The following is a 20,973-nucleotide window of genomic DNA, read 5'->3' as shown; positions in this document are numbered from 1 at the left end:
TCGTTTCCGACTCATAGCGACACTATAGGATAGAGCAGAACTGTCTCATAGGGTTTCCAAGGAGCGGCTGATGGATTCCAACTACCCGGCTTTTTGGTTAGCAGTGGAGTGCTGGCGGCAGTGATCAAGTGCTTGGGAGAAAGACCTGGTGATCTGCTTCTATAAAGATTACAGCCTAGAAACACCCTATGGGGCAGTTCTACTCTGTCCTATAGGGTCCCTATGAGTTGGAATCAACGCCTCTGCACCAAACAGCCACAGGTAATAGTAACGGAATGTCTCAAAAATCCTTTGCCCTGCGGTTCCTGCCTTGGCCTGGTAGGCAGATGAAGACAGGGCTTGGTCCAGCGGTCCCGCGAGGCTTAATCCGCAGCCTCACGGCGGCGCTGACCAGGGCAGAGCACTAGCGCGGCCCCGCCCTTCCTCCCACGCAAGGGGGCGGGCCCTCCACGAGGGGCGTGTCTTCCACTGGCCCCAGTGCCGCGGAGCAGCGAATGAGCGTGCGCAGCGCGGGCGCGCCGCGGCGGGTGGGCGGCCGCGGGAGAGGCCGGGGCGATGGCCGAGCGCTCCCCCGCCTCCGGCTGAGAGCGCCGCAGCTCGGGAGGAAGCCGGCTCCCGCGAGGCCTACCCGGACTGCTGTCTGTCGCCACCAACATGGCTGCGGCCCTGCGCGCTGCGGCGGTCCTGCTCCGCGACCGGCGTAAGTGAGCTGTCGCGGCCGCCCTGGGGCCGGGTCCCGGCGAGCGCCGGGCGGCGGGCAGCGCGCTCTGGGCCGGGCCGGGAGCCCTGCGGACAAGGCCCGGAGAGGGGTCCTCCCCCGGGAGGGCCGAGGAACACGTGGGTCGCCTGAGGACTGGGAAAGCCGCGGGAGGGGCCCGTCGGCCAGCTGGGCGGCCGCGGAGTTGTGATTGGGCTTCTCAGAGCGGCCGTGTTTCGCTTCGGTGAAATCAGGAGAGTGGCTCGTCCATCTGGTCCTCGGCTTGTGAGGAGTCCGGGAGGGAAGGTTTGTTATAGGGCCTGCCACAGGAAGAGAGATCGTCATTATCGCACCGTGGGCATCCGGCCTGGAACCTTCGGAGGGCTCTGTGGGCCCTCAGTGGGGTTCCCTCCCCGGAGGTGGGGGTCACAGCGTGTCCACGGCGGCCCTGCCCTAGCCCATAGCGTCTCTGGGCTCTCACTTCTCCTTGGCGGCTTGACCCACTGTGGGACAGAGTCAGGCTAGTGTTTTCTAGAGAGCTTCGGAGAACAAATGGGACGTGCTAACCTCGCATGTTTTCGATGCACGTGGTAGTGACTATGGGTTGTGTCCACAGAAGAACTGATGGGACTCTAGGTCAGATACTCCTGGGTTGGGATTCTTAACTGTGAGACTGTGATCAAGGCATCTGGCCTTGTTGAAGCTAAATGTAAGAGGAGAAGGGTAATACCTCACAGGATTGCTGTGAAGATTAGCAGTATTCAGGAAAAGCGCCTAGTACAGTGCCTCATATCTGTAGATAGAAACCAAAAAATCCGTTGCTGTAGAGTCGATTCGGACTTACAGTGACCCTATAGGACAGAGTAGAACTGCCCCATAGGGTTTCTTAGGCTGTAACACTTACTGAAGTGGACTGTCGCATTTTTCTTCTGCGGAGTGGCTCCTAGGTTCAAACCCCTGACCTTCCAGTTAGCAGCCAAGCACTTAGCCATTACAGTCACCAGAGCTCCATGCAGTCGATTTAAAACAAAACACAAACGTTGCTGTCAAGTCGATTAGGATGCATAGCTACCAGAGACCCTTATAATCTTCATTGTTATTATTATGGAAAAAGCTGCCAATACCATTGTTGTTGTTAGTTGCCTTCCAGTCAGTTCTAACACATGAAGACCCCACGTGTGCAGAGTAGAACTGCTCCATAGAGTTTTCAAGGCTGTGGCGTTTCAGAAGCAGTTCACCAGGCCTGTCTTCTGAAGGGCAGTGGGTTCCAACTGCCAACCTTTGGGCTAGTAGTCAAGCACTTAACCGGCTGCGCCACCTGGGGACTCCATGCCACATACGAAGATAATTAATGCATTTGAATGATGACTGGACACAGACCTGACATTTTTCTAAGAAGTTCCCCAGTTCATCAGTCTGGCATCTACTGGGAGGGAGTGACCCTGAACCTCCCTATCCTAATACAGGTTCCTTTGTTAGGAAAATAGTAAGAATCCAGTGTATAATGAGGCTTAGGCCACTGGAGACAAAAGGCACTATCTTTTAAGAAGAGGTGGCACAGTACCAGTAATGGGACTGGAAAAAACACTGAATTAATCTTTTCTTTCATTGACCCTTCCAGTGGCAAATAAAGTCTGGCAGGCTCTAGATTTGAGGGCATGGAACAATAGGGAAACCTTTAAATTGTTTGTTGTCCAGGTTATAAGTGATGAAGTGGAAGAATTCAGAAACCATTGAAGTAGATTTGAAGTCCATTTGTGTCACAAGGGTAGTTATAATACTTTAATCATTTTAGTTTATAGGAAAGGATTAACATTATCTGGGTTAGAAAAAAATGATCATTTCTCAAAGTAAAGACAGAGAAGCAGAGTTTTACAATCTATGCGTTTAGCATATTCCAGAATTAATAAGTTTCCTGGGATAGGCTATATACCATATATATGTATATAAATATATGTGTGTGTGTGTATTAGAAGGAATTGAGGGAATACTGAATTATTGTTTTTCTTTGTGCCTTTTTCCCCAACTTTTTATAATGAGCATATATGTCTTTTGTAATGAGAAAAAATATTTATAGGATAAAAACAACAACAACAAAAAACTATCAGTGTTCAAATAAAAGACATCAAAATGTTTTGGATCCATACCAGAAAATAACAATTTTTTTACAAGTACCTTTTGAAATAATCCTCATTTCCGACGCAATAGAAAAGGACTTTATATTTAAGCACTCTTGTACCCTGCCTCTGCCCTTCCCTGCCCCACCCCCAAGTATCCAGAATATTAGGATACAGTAATTGGTTTTCAAGAACAAGTTGATCTTCTCCAGTTGCAGGTATACTTTTAGTGGTTCACCTACTGTGTTTGTCTAGGAGCTACAAAGTTTGTTTTTCTTGCTTAACCTCATCTGTATATTGCACAGTTATGTAGCTTTTCTTGTTTGTAGGTCTTCCAAAGGTTAGACTGGTTTTCATATCAAGAGTGGGGTCAAAATTACCTGGCCTTAGTCCATCAGTGGGCAGGTGCATACTCTTAAGTATTCTTTGCTTAACCATGTACGGTGTGCCAGGCGCTGTGTTTGGGGCTGGGCATATATTTCATTTTAATCTTCGCAAGAGTCCTGCAAGGTCAGCCTTATCATCATTTTACAGATGAGAAAAGTGAGACTCGAAGTGGTTCAGTGAGCAGCCCAGGCACTTTCACGCAGCTTATTGGGGCCTATCTAGAATTTCCCGCCACGTCTCTCTGGCTTCAGAACCATACCTGCTACACCACACAATACTGCCTGTGTCTTTTTTCTTATGAGCCGACCATTTTCAGTACTTTCTGAATATACTTTGTTTGAGTGATTAGTTAAACTCCTTTAGCTAGACAAACTCCTGTCTTTTGTTAGGGACCCACTCTTTGTTTTTTGAAGCCTCTGGCGCTCTGGTGGTACAGTGGTTAAGAGCTATAGCAAGCTCTGGTAACTAAAAGTTTGGCAGTTCGAATCCACGTTGGAAACCCTATGGAGGAGTTCTACTCTGTCCTAGGGCGTCGCTGTGGGTTGGAATCGACTCGACAGCAGTAGGTAGATCTGTAGGGGAGGGGAATGTTTTAGAGACAACCTTGATGGATGTATTCATCCTCAGCAAGAGGATCCATTAGTCTCCTCACCCTCCTCTGAGAATTTGGTCTCCATGGAGAAGAGAACTTAGTAGGTAGCTGGCATGACAATAGTTAAGCAGATCAAAAAGCTACCAACCCTCAAATTACACTAGAAGATCTTAATATACTAGTTGGAAATTCTAGTCTCACCTCTACGTCTTCCCCCTGACTTTTTTTAGGTCAGCAGGAGGAAATCTCATTTTATTACCAGCAGTCGAATTATAGAATGTCAAAGTTACTTCCTTCCTTCCCCATGGAAGCTGATAGAAAACTCATTCGTATTAGGAATTGTGGACATGGAAGCATGATTGAGAACCTGATTAAACGTCATTGTGCAGCTCAGAATTGAACTTATCTGGAATAAGGAGATGTGAGTTCGTCTGAGACTTCCTCTGAGTGGAATTGAACTTCTGTTTGTTAATCTTTGCCGTCCACTTTGAGTTAATAAGAATTAGTCAGCATGGCCTCACATAATTGGCTCTGTTGGGAATGTGCACAATCTGGTTAGACAGAAAGCTAGGTGGCCTGGAGATGTATTTTACAGACATGCTGGGTAGTAAGAAGAAAAAAAAAATTAGCAGGTTAGTCCCTATCCTCTAAAAATTTACAAATGAAATCAGTGCTAACACTGATCGTTATGTGACAGATGCTGCATAAAGGGCTTCTCTTGTCTTGGGTACCCTTCACAAGAACCCTGAGAGCATGGTGTCACCATCCCCATTTTACAATTGGAGAAATTGAGGCTCAGAAAGGTTATAACCTGGTTCCAGGGCATATTGCTGATAAGTTGCAGAGCTGCATTCAGAGCAAGGGCGGCTTGGTCCACAGCCTGGGTTCCTCACCATGACAGCTTTGATTCGGAAGGAGGAGGAAGGTAGCAGGAGACTGAGCTCATGCTGATTTCTAACTGGCTGGTTTGAGAATGGGGAAGGGAGGTCACGTGTATGGGGCGTAGTCATAACCACTGCCCCATATTGCTATCTTCAGTGCCTACTGCATGGCTTCAGTTTAATTTCTCTCCGTGTTTTTTAAAAGTACACACTACTCATGCTACATCTGGGCACAGTACAGAGATTTCTTAATTCATTTGGGTTCTCCAGTCCCAGCACTACTCTTGGTGAGGCCCAGAACAAGAGTACAGGTGGAGCACATATACCACATGTGGGATGTTGTTAGGCACTGTCAAGTCAATTCAGACTCATAAGGACCCTGAATGACAGAGTCGAAATTCCCTATAGGGTCTCCTAGGCTGTAATCTTTCTGGGAGCAGGTGTCTAGGTTTTTTCTCCTGAGGAGGTGCTGGGTGAGTCTGAACCACTAGCCTTTCAGTTAACAGCCTAGTGCTTAACCACTGTGTCTCCAGGGCTCCTTATATGTGGTATACCCACTGCCATCGAGTTGATTCTGACTCACAGCAACCCCGTAGAGTTTCCAAGCCTATAAATCTCTATGGAAGCAGACTGCCACATCTTTCTCCCGTGGAGCTGCTGGTAGTGGTTTCGAGCTGCCGACCTTTCAGTTAGCAGTCCAGTGCTTTAATCCCTGCACCACTAGGGCTGCACATGTGACATTAAAAAAAAAAAAAAACCCAAACCCGTTGCTATCGAGTCGACTCCAACTCATAGCAACCCTATAGGGCAGAGTAGGACTGCCCCAAAGGGTTTCCAAAGAGTGACTGGTAGATTCGTACCACTTACCTTTTGGTTAGCAGCCAAGCTCTTAACCACTACGCCATCAGGGCTCCATATGTGATATAAAAACCAAAACCAAACCCAGTACTGTGCAGTCAATTCCGACTATAGTGACCCTACAGGACAGAGTAGAACTGTCCCATAGAGTTTCCAAGGAGTATTTGGTGGATTTGAACTGCCAGCCTTTTGGTTAGCAGCTGTGGTGCTTAACTACTCTGCCACCAGGGCTTCCATATGTGGTATAGCAGATGTTAAGTATATTCTGTCCTCCTTCCTTGACAAATATACCTTCATGATGACCTGGAAGAGCAGACTCTGACTCCAGCGTTCCTGCAGACGCCTGGGAGAGTGGCCTCTGGCCGGCAGCCTCCCATCACCAGCACTGTCCTGCATTGTACGGAGTCTTGTGCGTACACGTGTGGACACCCCAGCCTGCATGTCCCAGCTCCATCCTACCCCTGCAAACAGTCACCTTTGGCCACTCTTCAGGTCAGGAATTGCTTACACTGATGGCAGGAGGATGTAAGTGTCTCCACGCACCTGCAGGGAAATGCTGGGCGAATCATCTCCAGCATAGCATTTCTCTAAATTTTAAATCCAGGAATTAGGCCCTGAGTACCTCGTCAAGAGAAATTGCTTCCCCAGGTTTCATGCTGCGCTTTGATTTCATCACAGTGGTGCCTGGCGGCTCGAGTGTGCAGCAGCAGTGGAGGTACCAGTTGGCGGCGGCGGCGGCAGCGGCGGCGGCAGCCACAGAAACAGCCCAACAGGTCAAAAGCACAAAACTTCAGGTTCAACCAGAGAAGAGGTATGAGTCTCATTTTAGGCACAAATAAAAACTTGTTATTAATGTCAACACTGGCAGTTACAAGCTACCTAGGAGGAAAGGTGCTGGGAAAACTCAGTATGTGGGAGTGCTTTATTACTATTTTTTTGGCTTCCTTTCCATAACTGTTAAATTGCAGATTTTACCCGCCATGGCCTCCCTCCCTCCCCCCCCACCCCCCTGCCCTGGGCTTTTATTAAAGGACAGATAGCTGAGTACAGTCTGCAAGTCATGGAGGAATTTGGTTCTCGAATATGTCACATTACACAAGTTATATTTATGAGTCTAACGTAATTATACCTATGAACTGTATATTCTGTACAGAACAAAGAACAACTGGTCTATGGAACATTTCTGTAGTAAACTTCACCATTGATTTCCATCTGGTAACATAGTGAGCATAATTATAAATGACATAATAAACCAAAAACCAAACCTATTGCTGTTGAGCTGATTGTGACTCATAGTGACCCTATAGGACAGAGTAGAAATGCCCTGTAGGGTTTCCAAGGCCGTAATCTTTACGGAAACAGATTGCCACATCTTTCTTCTGTGGAGTGGCTGGTGCATTCGAACCACCGACCTTTTGGCTCTCAGTTGAGCGCTTAACCACTGTGTCACCAGAGCTCCTTAGGTGACATAAGAGGATTTAGAATTTATTAAGGAAGTAAAGTATACATTCGTACCTCATCTCTTGTGTGTGCTGATGTGGGTTAGCAGGCATGGCATAGGTACTGAGTGTCCTCTTCAATAACAGAAGCCACAGCTGTTTTCAGGTCTTCCTCAGGTACAGAAGCACCAGGTGGCTTCATAAAGGGCAGTTCTTTAGGTGAATACATACCTAAAAACAGTGCTCTAAACTTGGCAGAGTGAATGGAAGAAAGTAGCTGTAAACTATTATACTCCTTCACCTTTCTGTTAGATCAGACATCATATAGTTATGAAAGTAAAATATTCTTATTTTGCATTTGATGTTTTTATTTTGAAGTCCCTGGGTGGCACAGAGCTGCTGACCAAAAAGTTGATGGTTCGAGTTCACCCAGAGGCACCTGGTGATCTACTTCCAAAACATCAGCCATTGAAAACCCCATGGAGCACAGTTTTACTCCATGGCAACAGGAAAAGATATTTTTCATTGTTTCGTCATGGGTACATCGATAGAGTACTAAGTAAGCTGAGATTTGTTGGGATAGGGCATTAGAGGTGGGCCACAAATCATCTCCTGTGCAACTCTGTCCTCCTAAAAGGTGAGTCTGGTGAGAAAGTGAAGGTGGGGGTGGGGTGGCGCTGGCGCCACTTTTTCTACATCAGCCATACTACAAAGTACCTTCAGTACTTAGGCTTGGAATATTTGGTGTAAAGTGAAGAACTGATTTTTTGCGAAAGCCTGGAAGAAAAATTATTTCGTTACTACATTTTCCTAGTGGTAAAAAAATCAATATATGTAGCCTTAGTATTAAATTATTAAAATTGAATTAAAAATTTTAATTAAATACAAATTCTACTAACTTTTTTTATCACATCTGTACAGAAGAAATGTGTTCATTGTAGAAAATCTGAAGAATATAAAAAAAAAAAACTTTTTTTTTTGACAGGCAAAAATAAAAAAATGCATAATCCTACCACCCAGTATTTTGTCTCTGTCAATCATTATTTACTCAATACATGTTTACCAAAATGTGATTATACTGTATGTACTACTTTTATTACTTTATTGAATAATATGCCATCCTATAAAACTATATATTGAAACTTCATTTAATAACTTGAGAGTATTTTATTAAATCATAATTTATTTGTCCAGTTCTATGTCGTGGGGCATATAGGTTATTTCTAGTTTTGGGATCTTAGTAATGATGAAGGAATGTGTGTCTTTGAGAATCCTCCTGATGACATACATAGCAGATGCATTGAGCTGCTTTGTGCTTAGACTAGACTAGTATAGACAAGTCTGGATGCTAGATATTAGACTTTTTCTGTAAAAGTCCAGGTAGTACCGTATTTTTCTGCAAATAACTGGGCCTTCTGCATTTGTTTGCCAACCATGCCCTCCCCCCTTGAGGTATTTTGGTGAAGTGTGCTATGCCAATTTTCTTACAGCAACATGTGAAAAAAATTGGCACAGCAGAGCTTATGAAAATACCTGGGGTGGGGGGAGGGCACGGTTGGTGAACAGATGTAGAAGGCACACATTATTTGTGTAAAAATATGATGAGTATTTTAGGCTTTGGGTGCCTTATGGCCACTGTTGCAGCTACTCTGCTGTTATAACCTGAAAGCCGTAGGAGGTAATACAGCGGATAAATAAATGAGTAGCTGTGGGGCATCAAAACTTCATTTAAAAAACAGGCAGGAGGAAGGGTGCAGATTTGGCCTGAGGGCCTTAGCTTGTCAACCCCTGTTCTAGAAGTAGCGAAGAGCCGCAGGCCAGTCACATCTTTTAGGTCTGATGAAGAGCTGGGATTTTGTTTCTTGATGCTGACTGTACACAGCAGATTGGAGTTACTGTTTCCTTATTAATTGATCAGCTTAAATTTCTGTTGTGTACGTTTAATAATTCAAAGGTAAAACCTCATATTTTGAGAGTCCCAGCATATAAAAATGGCAAAACATTGAAACATTGGCAAGTGACACGTTTTAAGTATGTTTTGGTGGCTACACTTTTGCGTTTAAACAAAGGGGCCTTGGCCATTCAGACCTTGCTCTCAGATGTGACCTGTCTGGATTGGGGAAGAAACAGAGACCCTTGACTAAAGCTTTGCACTTCGAGTTCTGGGATAGGGGTGTTGACCAGGGCTTACTAATGCGCCATTCGTCATGCACAGCACAGTTTTGAATTAAGTGCATGAGTATTTAGATATTTTCAAATCCTGTGCTTCTGTTTCGTGGATAAGATCAACGTGGGTTTGCAAAACCGGGAGTGGGGCCAAGTAGTGTCCCATTTAGAGTAGCGCTTGTTCTGAGCTCAGGTGTTGTAGATGAAAAACACAGTTCTAAATCCCGTTTGAATGCTGACACCCTCTGTGGCTTAGGTACGTCCCTTCGCCTGAGGCTTCTAACCAGTAATCTGTTAACTGGCAGCAGGCCATGGAAAAATGCACTTAATTTATTGTGAGTCACAGATTTTAAGGGAGAAAGACAGGATCCCAGGAGAACACTGGTGGACTAAGTAGAAAGATTAAAGGAACATTATAATCACAAAATAGTAAATCTGAGCTTTTCAGGTATCAGGAGAAGAAAACTAAACACCAGTTTGTTAATTTAGTGATAGGTTTTCTGGTCTGAAAAAAGTCATTGCCAGTGAGTCTATTCTGACTTACAGCGACCCTATAGGACAGAGTAGAAATGCCCCATAGGGTTTCCAAGGCTGTAGTCTTTTTTTTTTTTTTAATTGTTAATAATTTATTCAATAGATAATGACATTTATCCAGTAATCCATTAACTTCTTGAGTATAGGGGCTGTGTCTTTTTTTTTTTTCTTTAGTTGTGCTTTAGGTGAAAGTTTACAGCACAAATCAGTTTCTCATTCAAAAATGTATACATAAATTGTTTTATGACATTGGCTGCAATCCCCGCAGTGCGTCAACACTCTTCCTCTGTCCACCCTGGGTTCCCCATGTCCATTTGTCCAGCTTTCCTTTCCCTCTCTGCCCAAAGCTATAATCTTTATGGAAACAGACTGCCTCTTTTCCCAAAGAACAGATAGATTCAAACAGCCAACCTTTTGGTTAGCAGCCTAGTGCTTAACCATTGTACCACCAGGGCCTTGCCTTCTTGTCAGAGGGGATAGAAAGGTATAAAATGATGATGTTTGCAATGTAGTTGCTTGTTTTTAGCAAAGGAGAATTTGATCACCTTCCTTCAAGACAGCAGTTCTCTACAGAGGGTGGGGTACATTTTTGTTCTCCAGGAGATATTTGGCAACGTCTCGAGGCAGTTTTGGTTGTCACAGCTGGCTGGAGGGATTGCTGGTATTGGCATCTAATGGATAGAGGCCAGAATGCTGCCAAACATCCTACAATGCACAGGACAACGCCCACAACAAAGAATTGTCACTTAACGAAATGTCAGTAATGCTGAGGTTGAGAAACCCTGGTCTAGGGCAACAATGTGAAAAGTGATCTTAGTTAATCTTTATTAAAAAAACAAAACAAAATAAAACACTGCCAGAGTCAATTCTTACTCATAGTGACCCAATAGGACAGAGCAGAACTGCCCTATAGGGTTTCTAAGGCTGTAATCTTTACAGAAGCAGACCACCGCATCTTTCTCCTGCCCAGCTGCTGGTGGGCTCCAACCACGAACCTTCCAGTTAGCAGCCAAGTGATTAACTACTGTACTACCAGGCTCCTTTTTGTGAGTCTTTATAAGGGGTCTAAATTAGGAAAATCTCTGACCTCATTGCAATGCAGTATTTCCCTTTTCCTAGGAATTGGTTCTCATTCTGAAACCTAGCCTGAAAATTCAGATTTCTGCCTCATTCACTGACCATGTGTTTGATCAAGAGAATGGTCTCCACCTGTGTAAATTTAATATAGTCTGCTACCTTACATTATCGCCTGTCATTGTTAGCGGTTGTTAAAAAATTGCCAATTAAAATAGTGTCATAACCTAGTTTTAGAACACACTAAGAATTGTCATCCAAATGAGAACCATCTCACCAGGCTTGGTTTAATCATTGGGAGATAGAGGTGGTCTGATGTAGATTTGGGAAGCAGACCCCTCAGCATTCGTAATAATGGTGTTTTGGATAAACCTTGTGCCCTGGTGGTACAGTGGTTAAGCATTTGGCTGCTAACCAAAAGGTCAGCAGTTTGAATCCACCATCCACTCCTTGGAAACCCTACGGGGCAGTTCTACTCTGTACTATGGAGTCGTTATGAGTTGAAATCGACTCAATGGCAGTAGGTTTTTGGTTTGGGGAATGTGGGAAGCCCTGGTGGTGCAGTGGTTAAGAGCTCACCTGCTAACCAAAAATTGATAGTTCGAATCCACCAGCTACTCTTTGGAAACCCTATGGGACAGTTCTACTCTGTCTTGTAGGATTGCTATGAGTCAGAATCTGCTCGATGGCGGTGGGTTTGTTTTTTTTTTTTGTTTTTGGGGAATTGGGAACAGTGAGTGATGGATACAGAGTTTCTTTTGAGGATGATGAAATACTCTGGAATTATTTAAAAGGTGATGGTTGGTGATGGCTGCACAACCTTGTGAATATACGAAAACCACAGATACAGGAATTGTACACTTAAAATGGAGAATTTTATGGTGTATGAATTATATCTTAATTTAAAAAAATACAAAAAGAGAAAAAAGAATGAATGAAAGAAACACTCTTTGGCCTTTAGTTACCCCACCCCACCATGTGGTTGGTGCTCCTAGTCTCGTCATGTTCTTGGGACTTTCAGAACCCGCCTGACATGTGGGAGGCGCTCGGCCCCACTGCCACTCCCCATCACCTCCTGGCGGGGTTTAGGAGTAGTGAACTCTTCCCAGTCTGGCTCACTTGGGGCTGTGGGGCTCCAGAGCTGCTCTGGATCTTAGAAGTTTACGTTTTTACATAGTACTTCTGCTTTTTTTATTTCCCAGGGGCTTCCTGACCTAAAACTTTTGCTATGGAGTTTTACTTTCCTTTTGCTTCTTCCTGTTCATTCAGTGTTTGAGTGAGTCAGAGCAATTTCTTACAGGAATTATCTGAAGACATGGATTTAGATAAGAATGGAGGGGTGAGTGTAAAGTGAGAAATGTAGTTTATTGTAGCAGGAAACACTGGGGGAGAAGTAGGAACAGGGGCTGGAAAAGGGAGCAGAGTAGCAAGAAGTAATTGAAACTAATAATAATGGACTAAAGAGAGGGGAGCAGGCAATAGAGTGAGAGTTTATACTTCAGAGGTTTACAATTATAGAGAAATCCAAGACTTCTCTGCGTGTACTGGAACTTACGATGTGTCAGGTGCTGTGCTCACTGACTTAAGTGCCAAAAACAAAAAACCAAACCCGTTGCCATCTAGTCAATTCTGACTCGTGGCAACTCCGTGTGACAGAGTAGAACTACTCCAAAGAGATTTCTTGGCTGTAATCTTACAGAAGCAGATCACCAGGCCTCTCTTTCAAGGTGCTGCTGAGTGGATTTCAACTTCCAAACTTTAGGTTAGTAGTCGAGCACAAACCATTTTTACCACCTAGGGACCTTGATTTAATTCTCAGAATAACCTTTTGAGGTAGGTGGTGGTACTCTATTTTACAGATGAGGACACCAAAGTCTGGAGAGGTTAAGCGTTTAGTAACCTGTATATTTATAAGGCATCCACGTGTCCAGGTGCTTCAACCTCAGGGCAGTTTTAGATTTCTACCTTGACTCTCAGTCCCCAAGAGGAAGGGATCTTTGTTCAGGCTGACAGTTAGAGAGAGAAGCATTTTCAGTTAAATGCAGACCAGCAGACCAGTGCCAGGGATAGAACCAGGGATGAAGGCCATGCCTAAGCTGGATCACGAAGACCCAGAGGCCTGAGTGTCCCTGTGGACAGGCAGCTGGATGACAGCCACGAGAGTCTCTGGGTTTGACCTTTGCATCCCGTAGATTAGATGAGAGCTTCCTAGCTGAACTAAGATTCTACCCTAAAGGAAAACAGTGTTTCAAATCAACCTTTACATTTTATTTTACGTAGGAAGCCCAAAACTGGGATATTAATGCTAAACATGGGAGGCCCTGAAACCCTCGGAGAAGTTCACGACTTCCTTCTAAGGCTCTTCTTGGACCGAGACCTCATGACACTGCCTTTGCAAAAGTAAGATATGTATAAACACCTCTCCGTTTTTTAGAGCTTAGGCAGTGTTTGTATCTCCAGTCTATGTTTTTTTTTTTCTTTCTTTAAAGGTTTTAACAGATATCTGGCAGTGGTTAGAGCAGCATTATTAATTCCTTGTAAAGATAGAAAGACGTAATATTGGAAAACTTGCAGAGGAGAGAGAGCAAGTTATCGAGGATTCTCCTCGAGCCCTTTCCTGTGGAAATCCCAGTTGTCTTGATCTGACGCAGCCCAAGTACCTTTAAAGATACATTTGTACCTTGCATTTAACAGCTGATTAACATTCAGTAAAACAATGGTTATTATTCATTTGTACTGTTACTAATACTGTCCTTCGCTCTTCCTCTTGTCCTTTGCTCCCTTTTTCCTTTTCTCCTTTTTCTTTTAAAATAGGTTTTTGTAATGAAAAATTAATACATGCATATGATAAAAAATTTAAATAGTATAAAAGTGTTTACAGTAAATAACTGTCCCTTTCGCCTTGGGCTTGTGTCCCAGTTACTAACCCCAAAGACAAGCACTGTTACATCCAGAAATAGTTTATGACCACATATGTATATATACATATACGTATATATATCCCTATGTATATTTATATACATTTTTATATACACACATACACACGTGCGTGCGTGTGCACGCGCGCACACACACACACACACACACTCCGGTACCAGTACCAGTTGCTATCCATTTTGTGTCAGAGTAGAACTGTGCCCCATAGGGTTTTCAATGGCTGATTTTCTGGAAGTAGATAGCCAGAGCTTTCTTTGAAGGTGTCTCTGGGTGAACTTGAACCCCCAGTCTTTTGGTTAGCCACTGAGTGCGTTAACTGTGTGCACCACCCAGGGACTCCATATGTGTACGTGCCCTCCCCTTTTTTATACAAATATGAATATATTCTATACATTGTTTGGCATTTTGCTACATATTTTTTTAAATTTAGCCATGTATCTCGGAGATTGTTCTATAGCTGATTAAATAGACCTGACTCATTTTTGTCATGACTGTATAGAATTGCGTGATATGGTTGTACCTTAATTTATTTAGCCTGTGTTTCGCTGTAGACATTTAAGTTGTTTACACAGTTGCAGTGAGCATTCTTGCACATACATCTTTGCTTACAAATGCAATTATGTATGTAGGATTTATATGTATTTTATTAAATTAAGAGGAATGTGCGCTTCATACGTTTTATATCCTAGTTCCTGCTAGATGCAAGATCTGCAGGTACTAGCCAGGGCCCTCTGCGTGGGCGTTTGGTGTCCTGACTCTTTGGGGCGTGCTGCCAGAATAGCTTGGGGAGCAGAAGGGCATACTCCTTACGAGTGTCCAGCTCCCTCTCTCTCTAATCTAGACCAAATAGCTGGCTGTAATCCATGACCTTAAGCTTTTATTTTTAAAGTCTTGATCTTGTTAGGCACTTCTTAAAATTCTGCTCATCTTTTTTTTTGAGTAAAAAATGTTTCTTGGATTGCTAAGGTGGAATAAAGTCAACTTACCTACATGTTAAATGATTTAGTAAGCTGGCACCAATCATCGCCAAACGCCGAACCCCCAAAATCCAAGACCAGTACCGGAGGATTGGTGGCGGGTCTCCCATTAAGATGTGGACCTCCAAGCAAGGAGAAGGGATGGTGAAGTTGCTGGACGAGTTGTCCCCCCACACAGGTAAAGAGCTCCTCAGTTAACGTCGCTCTAGGTGTGTTCTTTCGACATTGAAAATGGAAATCGAAAACAGTGTTGGATGACAAATGTGTTCTGTGTACTGGGAGCTCCTGATTCGTGGGGGTTTCTGCATAACACACGGTCACTTAGCTCCCGAGGCATTGTTCTTTGTCCTTGGCTGTATAGCCTTTTTGTTTACTTCCTTATGTTACAGATAAAAAAGCTAAAGGTTTGGAACATTAGCTTCAAAGGGAAGCTCGAGATGTGTGTTAAGTTGAGCTGGATTATAAGGCAGGATCTACCTACCATGAATAAAAGATGCGTATATCACTGCACTTGAAAGAAGTCTATGGGAAATGGATCGAGGCTGCAACTATTGCCTTTTCTTTCTGGGTGGATAGCTAATTAGATCAACAACAATAGATGTCATTTAGAGCAGAGTTAGCTAGCTATCACTGAAGCCACGGGTGATGTTCAACAACTGCTTTCAGCACTCAGGAGTTCCCCTTTGTAAGGCGTTTAAGTGCCTTCTTGGACATGGCATTAAAAAGAGGACAGCACACGTCTGGCCACTGCCTCTGAGAACCTCTGACCCAAAATGCTTACATATAGAGTGGAAACACTAAATACATGAGTGAACGTGAAGTGGCATGTTTAATTGCACACAAGCTCGACTGATTGCACATACACCATTGTATATATATTATGTCCTACACACACAAACACACACGCACACACACAGCATATATTCTATATATCCAAGATAAAATACTAAGAAACAAAAGACACTGCTAATTAATTTTAAGGTATTTCCTAGGGGAGCTATAACAAATTATCACCACCTGGGTGGTTTAAAATAACAATTATTTATGTTCTCACTTTTCAGGAGGCCAAAAGTTTGAAATCAGGGTGTCCTTAGGGCTACCCTCCTAAGTCACTAGGAAAGGATCCTTCCTCCCTCTTTCAGCTTCTGGCGGCTCCAGGCTTTTCTTGGCTTCTGACTACATAACTCCAGTTTCCGCATCCATTTTCACATGGCTGTCGTCCGTGTCTCTGTGTGCCTTTTCTGTTTCTTACAAGGACATTCTCATTGAATTTAGGGCCCACAGTAATCCAGGATGATTTCTTCTTGAGATCCTTATCTTAATTATTCCTGCAAAGACCCTATTTCCAAATACGATCATATTCTGAGTTCTATGTGGGTGTGAATGTTTTGGGGACCTGACCCCATTACAGCAGTGGTTGTTCAGTGGTGGAATTCTTGCCTTCCATGCAGGAGACCCAGGTTCAATTCCTGGCCAAGGCACCTCATACACAGCTACCACATGTCTGTCGGTGGAGGCTGTGTGTTACTATGATGCTGAACAGGTTTCAGCGGAGCTTCTAGACTGAGGTGGAGTGGGAAGAAAGGCCTGGTGATCTGCTTTCAAAAAACCTGCTGGTGGGGAAAAAAACTTATGAATCACAGCGGTCCGATCCCTTTGTGCATGGTTTTGCCATGAGCTGGGGACCAGCTCTACGACGTCTAACAACAGCAGACACCAGTATCAGAGATGTTAAAATTGTGAAAATATTCATCTTGAGACCTATAGAATATGTTAATTGCAAGTGCACTTTAGGGCTTCAGGATCAGGACAGGAGTGTGACACAGTGGGGACCCTCAAGGAGAACAGCCTGGCTCAGCAGAACTAAAAGAAGCCTTTTGTTCTCCCCTGGGAAGGTGTCGTCGAGTGTCCACGCAGGCTGCTATCAGAATCCACTGCTCCCATTGCACAGGGGGACAGGGGCTCACGCCCCTTGGGCAGCTCATCTCACTTGGAAAATGGTATGATTGCATTTCTGAATGTTAGGATTGCTTCCACCCTTCAATTGTGGCTCAAGGGCATTTCTTACACAGTCTAACCACCCCTGCCACCATGTATCTTGTTAAATATTGGATGAGGCAAACTTGGCTGACTTCCACGCACTCCTGCTTGATAGAGAACAAACTCCTTAGTCATTAACAGTTCATCGCCCATGAAAGGTTTGGTGTGGATGAGATCTGCACTTGCAGAGGAGCAAGAGAGGTAGAAAGGTGCCATTTTTTTTTTTTTCTTCCGTTTTCTGTGTTATTGTAGCCCCATCACCATAAAAGGCCCTAGTGGACTTGTTGGACTTGAAAAAGGAATACAGAGGGGGCATCCTTTGCTCTCTTCCTCTCAGTGCTAAGGTTGCTGGCTATCCAGACCAGACAGGCCAGTAGTGGCCCTTGCCACCCAAATAACCCTGGAAAAGGTCCCACAAAATGACCTGGATTTAACCCAGGTGTCCCACTCAACTATAAAATGTCTGGTCATTTTAAGATGTGACCTTCTTAGTGCAAAGAGAGAAAGTTACAAGTGTCTAGATTCTTATTCCTTGCTTCGGTAGGAATAAAAAACCAACAATATCTACTTCATACATCCATAGTAAAAATTCTTGTGAAAGTGATTTTTAAAAAAGGTAAACATTCTATCCTGTAGAGCCTTATGAAAAAAGTCCATTCTTCATTATTGTAACTTTGAGGAGAAATTTAGGGGACTCAGGAAGCACAGATCAGCTCAGTGGCTTTCCCGCCCATCGCTAAGTCATTACTAATGCGGCAGGAAGTCATCTTTCCTCTTTCCATTCACTTGCCCGTTCAGTTACCCACTTCTTCACCCATCAGTTCCCACAGCCATCCATCCTTCATCATAGAACCAACCAGCAAATATTTACCAACACTGACCCCATGGCAGGTATGGTGCTGAGGGGTAAAGTAGAGAATGGGTCAGCCACACCCTTACTTATAGTACTTTTCATTGAGGCAGAGAGTAAATACTCTTGGGGGCTATTTGGTTTCTCTGGATCTTGGAAGCTTGTTCAGGGCTCTGTCCAGGGTAGTAGTTGGTACTGAGGACCCACTGGCAAATCACCACGCTTGGGACCCTCTGAGGCGGACAAATGGAACTTCAGCTTTCTCCTGCGTGGTGGATGAACACCTAAACATTTCAGCAGGCCTGCTGGGGAGGTCTCAGTGTGGTATTAAATAAGGCCAAGAGCTCACCATCCATCAAGCCATCCATCTATCTGTCCATCTGTCCATCCATCCATCCATTGAGCAGCAGCCCACCGAGTGCCCGGCACTGTTCGGTGCTGCTATTCAAAGTTAAAAAGCATAGTTTCGACGGAGAAAAAGCTTTCATTCTGGTGGGAGCTTGCTGCTGCTTCAGGCCAGTCTGCCTAAGGCGCAGAGAGAGAGTTTTCTGAAGACTTACTGGAGGGGGGCTTCACAGAATGTGTGTGAGGTGTGAGGTCTGGTGATTGTGCACCTGGCTGGAGGTAGGATGAATGATAGTCTCAGGCTTGGAAATTTCTGTGGAGGGCCCTTTGCATAGAAGTCTGAGAAGACCACCAAGAGTGACCTCAAGGGCTTGTTCCACAGTGCCCGGAAAGACATTCCATGTCCTGCTCCTTGTGCTTTGCTGTATGGGTGTGAAGCTGGGCGATAAAGACGCAAGTGCCTCTTTGGGTGGGGCTGTCAGTTAGCTCCCTCCTCCTTGCCCTTCCAGTTTTCTTTCCTTCCTGCTTTATCTGTTTTCTTTGTTTCTCTCTCTTCCCCTCCTTATCCCTCTTATCTTTTCTTTCCTGGAAAATTATGATTTATTTTTGAATTATTTATTTGTATTAGGAAAAGCTCTCTTTAGTCAAGAAGATGCAGTGATTACAAGCAGAAATCAAGGTTTCATGCTCCTGTTTTTTAGGGAAATGGTTGTTGCTTGGTATCCAGTATGGAAATTTTGAGATCCACCAGCTTTGCATGGAAACCCTGGTGGCGCAGTGGTTAAGTGCTATGGCTACTAACGAAAAGGTTGGCAGTTTGAATCTGTCAGGAGCTCCTTGGAAACTATGGGGCAGTTCTACTCTGTCCTACAGGGTTGCTATGAGTTGGAATCGACTCAGTGGCAGTGGGTTTGTTTTTTTCTTTTTTTGGTTTTTAGCTTTGCATAGAGTTGGCCAATTGCCTAATAATACAGTGAGTTATATCGGGCGTGTGAGTTGGAATTGGTTTCATATAGTTACACTGCTTTGTGGTAATTTAGAGAAGGGAATGGATGAGAAATGTAACCATTTAGTGGAAAGTCTAAACCTAAAATATATTTTTAAAGATTACAGCTTAATTGTTTGGATTGTGATTTCTAAGGAAGCTGTAAGTGCTACTCAGTAAAATAGATCATTTGTTCTTCATAGGAGGCGTAAGGGGTAAGAGTGTGAGTTCTGTTTACATGGACATGGATTCTCCACTCCTGGTTGTGTGACTTCAGGCAGGTTACTGACTTCAATAAGCCTCATCTTGAAAATAGGCATGATAATAGGAACCAACTCCTAGGATTATTATGAAAATGAAATAAACTAATCCTCCAAAAGAGTTTGTATGCTGCTTGGCACACACCACATTTGAACCACAGTATCTGCCAAATTAATGGGCTGCAAATGAGTGAAGCTTTACTGTTGAAAAGTCTAGTTTCTCTGCACTTTTCTTCCTTCTTTTTTCACTTCTTCCAAAATCCATGGTGCAGACCATCTTTAGCTTAGCTGTTTGGAAAGCATTATCTGTTCTTTCCAAAACTCTTTCTCACTTTAGAAGGTGGTCACCCACCCTGTCTTTATCTGCCCGGGCAGCCTCTCCACCTCTCCCAGCCTGCAGTGTTGGAGGAACCCTCAGACCTTAGACTGCAACTTGCAGATACTGCGCAGGTGAAGAGAAGTGTGAGACGCTAGCTGGTTGGCTGCAGTGTTGGGGAATTTTACTGTGTCAGTCTGATAATTGAATTGTCTCAAAATAGATTAGAAAGCAAATTCCACTTAAACCTCAGCTCAGATCACCAGCAGTTGTTTAAAAATGGACTTAATGACATTGTTATGGTTGGCAGTTTTAGCAGGAACCACATAATATTTGCATAATCAGTCATTGGGAACTTGCTTCCAGGGTCCTGTCCTCTGGTCTGTTGTAACTTCAGTTCACTAGATTTTAAGAAAGCAAGCATAAAATGGGCGGCCTAAAAGGATGGAGAGCCAAAAATGATCCCGTTTATACCTCTTCCTTTCTTTTTTTTTTTTTTTAAGTTCCCAACCAAAGAATGGGACTATCCATTCCGTGCATATAAAAGCTTCTCCTGACAATATTCTGCTTCTGTCCTTGATAATGTTCCATTGTTTCATCGTTCCCTGGGTCAGGTTATTGAGGAGTGTCATCCATGTGTATATATTAATAAGCCTGTTAACTTTTCCTTCACTGGAACTGAAGTTTAGTGTTGTGTTCTTAGTTGCCACATTTGCTAATGCTTTGAACAATAACATTATCTTGGTCTTATTATTACTTAACATTTAGGTAGTATATTCTCAATGTCATCCCTTAGTATAATCCTATGAATGGCAAGGAAACTTTCAGTTTTATGATTTTATAGATGCCTAAGAAATTGTGGGAGTCCCTGCATGGTGCAAACCATTAATGCACCTGGCTGCTAACCGAAAGTTTGGACATTTGAGTCTACCTAGGGATGCCTCGGAAGAAAAGCCTGGTGATCTACTACTGAAAGATCAGCCATCAAAAACCCTGTGGTGTACAATTCTACTCGAACAGACATGGGGTCGCCACGAGTCAGAATCGACTTGATGGCAACTGGGAAAAAAAAAAATTGTGCGGTTGTGTATACTTTTGAACTACAGGGGAATAAAAAAATGCAGGAGGATGGAGCAGGTGGCAGAGGTTGTTTCCTGTATATCAAATGGTGAGAGTTGTTTTAATCATTTGTTATCAATGAACTTTCACTAAGTATCCCTGCATATGTGAAGTTATGCTTTTGTATTTGGTCATATAAGCCAGGTCACCTGGTCTCAGGTAACAGGGGGCAGGGACTCAGTGACAGGAGTAGGCTGGGGTGTGGGGTGGGCATGGACTTTGAGGTGGGGGGATCTAGTTTATAATACAGAGGGACCATCTACTACTGGGTGTCACTTTGGGCAGGTGAATTAAACTCTCAGAATCTCTGCTTCTTTGTTTTGAAATAGGGCTTAAATTAAAAGAAAAAAAAAAAGCCAATTGTCTAGGGGGATTACACTGCAGGGGTTACACTTTAGA

General features: G+C 43.8%; 1 protein-coding gene across 2 annotated transcripts in view; it reads left to right on the top strand.

The window, feature by feature from the left end:
• Positions 1-480: 480 nt before the first annotated feature.
• FECH (ferrochelatase) overlaps positions 481-20,973 on the top strand; it is a 41,598-nt gene continuing 21,105 nt past the window's right edge. The window contains exons 1-4 of one of the 2 annotated variants that reach the window (XM_049901846.1): positions 481-700; positions 6,211-6,343; positions 13,026-13,145; positions 14,689-14,837. In XM_049901846.1, coding sequence (XP_049757803.1) covers positions 655-700; positions 6,211-6,343; positions 13,026-13,145; positions 14,689-14,837 — 448 coding nt within the window. In that variant the 5' untranslated portion in view covers positions 481-654. The remainder of the gene's footprint in view (positions 701-6,210; positions 6,344-13,025; positions 13,146-14,688; positions 14,838-20,973) is intronic. The other variant, XM_049901845.1, reaches the window with a different exon arrangement.

Source organism: Elephas maximus, chromosome 11, assembly GCF_024166365.1.
Source record: "Elephas maximus indicus isolate mEleMax1 chromosome 11, mEleMax1 primary haplotype, whole genome shotgun sequence".
Lineage (NCBI taxonomy): Eukaryota > Metazoa > Chordata > Mammalia > Proboscidea > Elephantidae > Elephas > Elephas maximus.
Note: the sequence above shows the minus strand (reverse complement) of the source record. Positions and strands in the feature narration are given on the sequence as shown.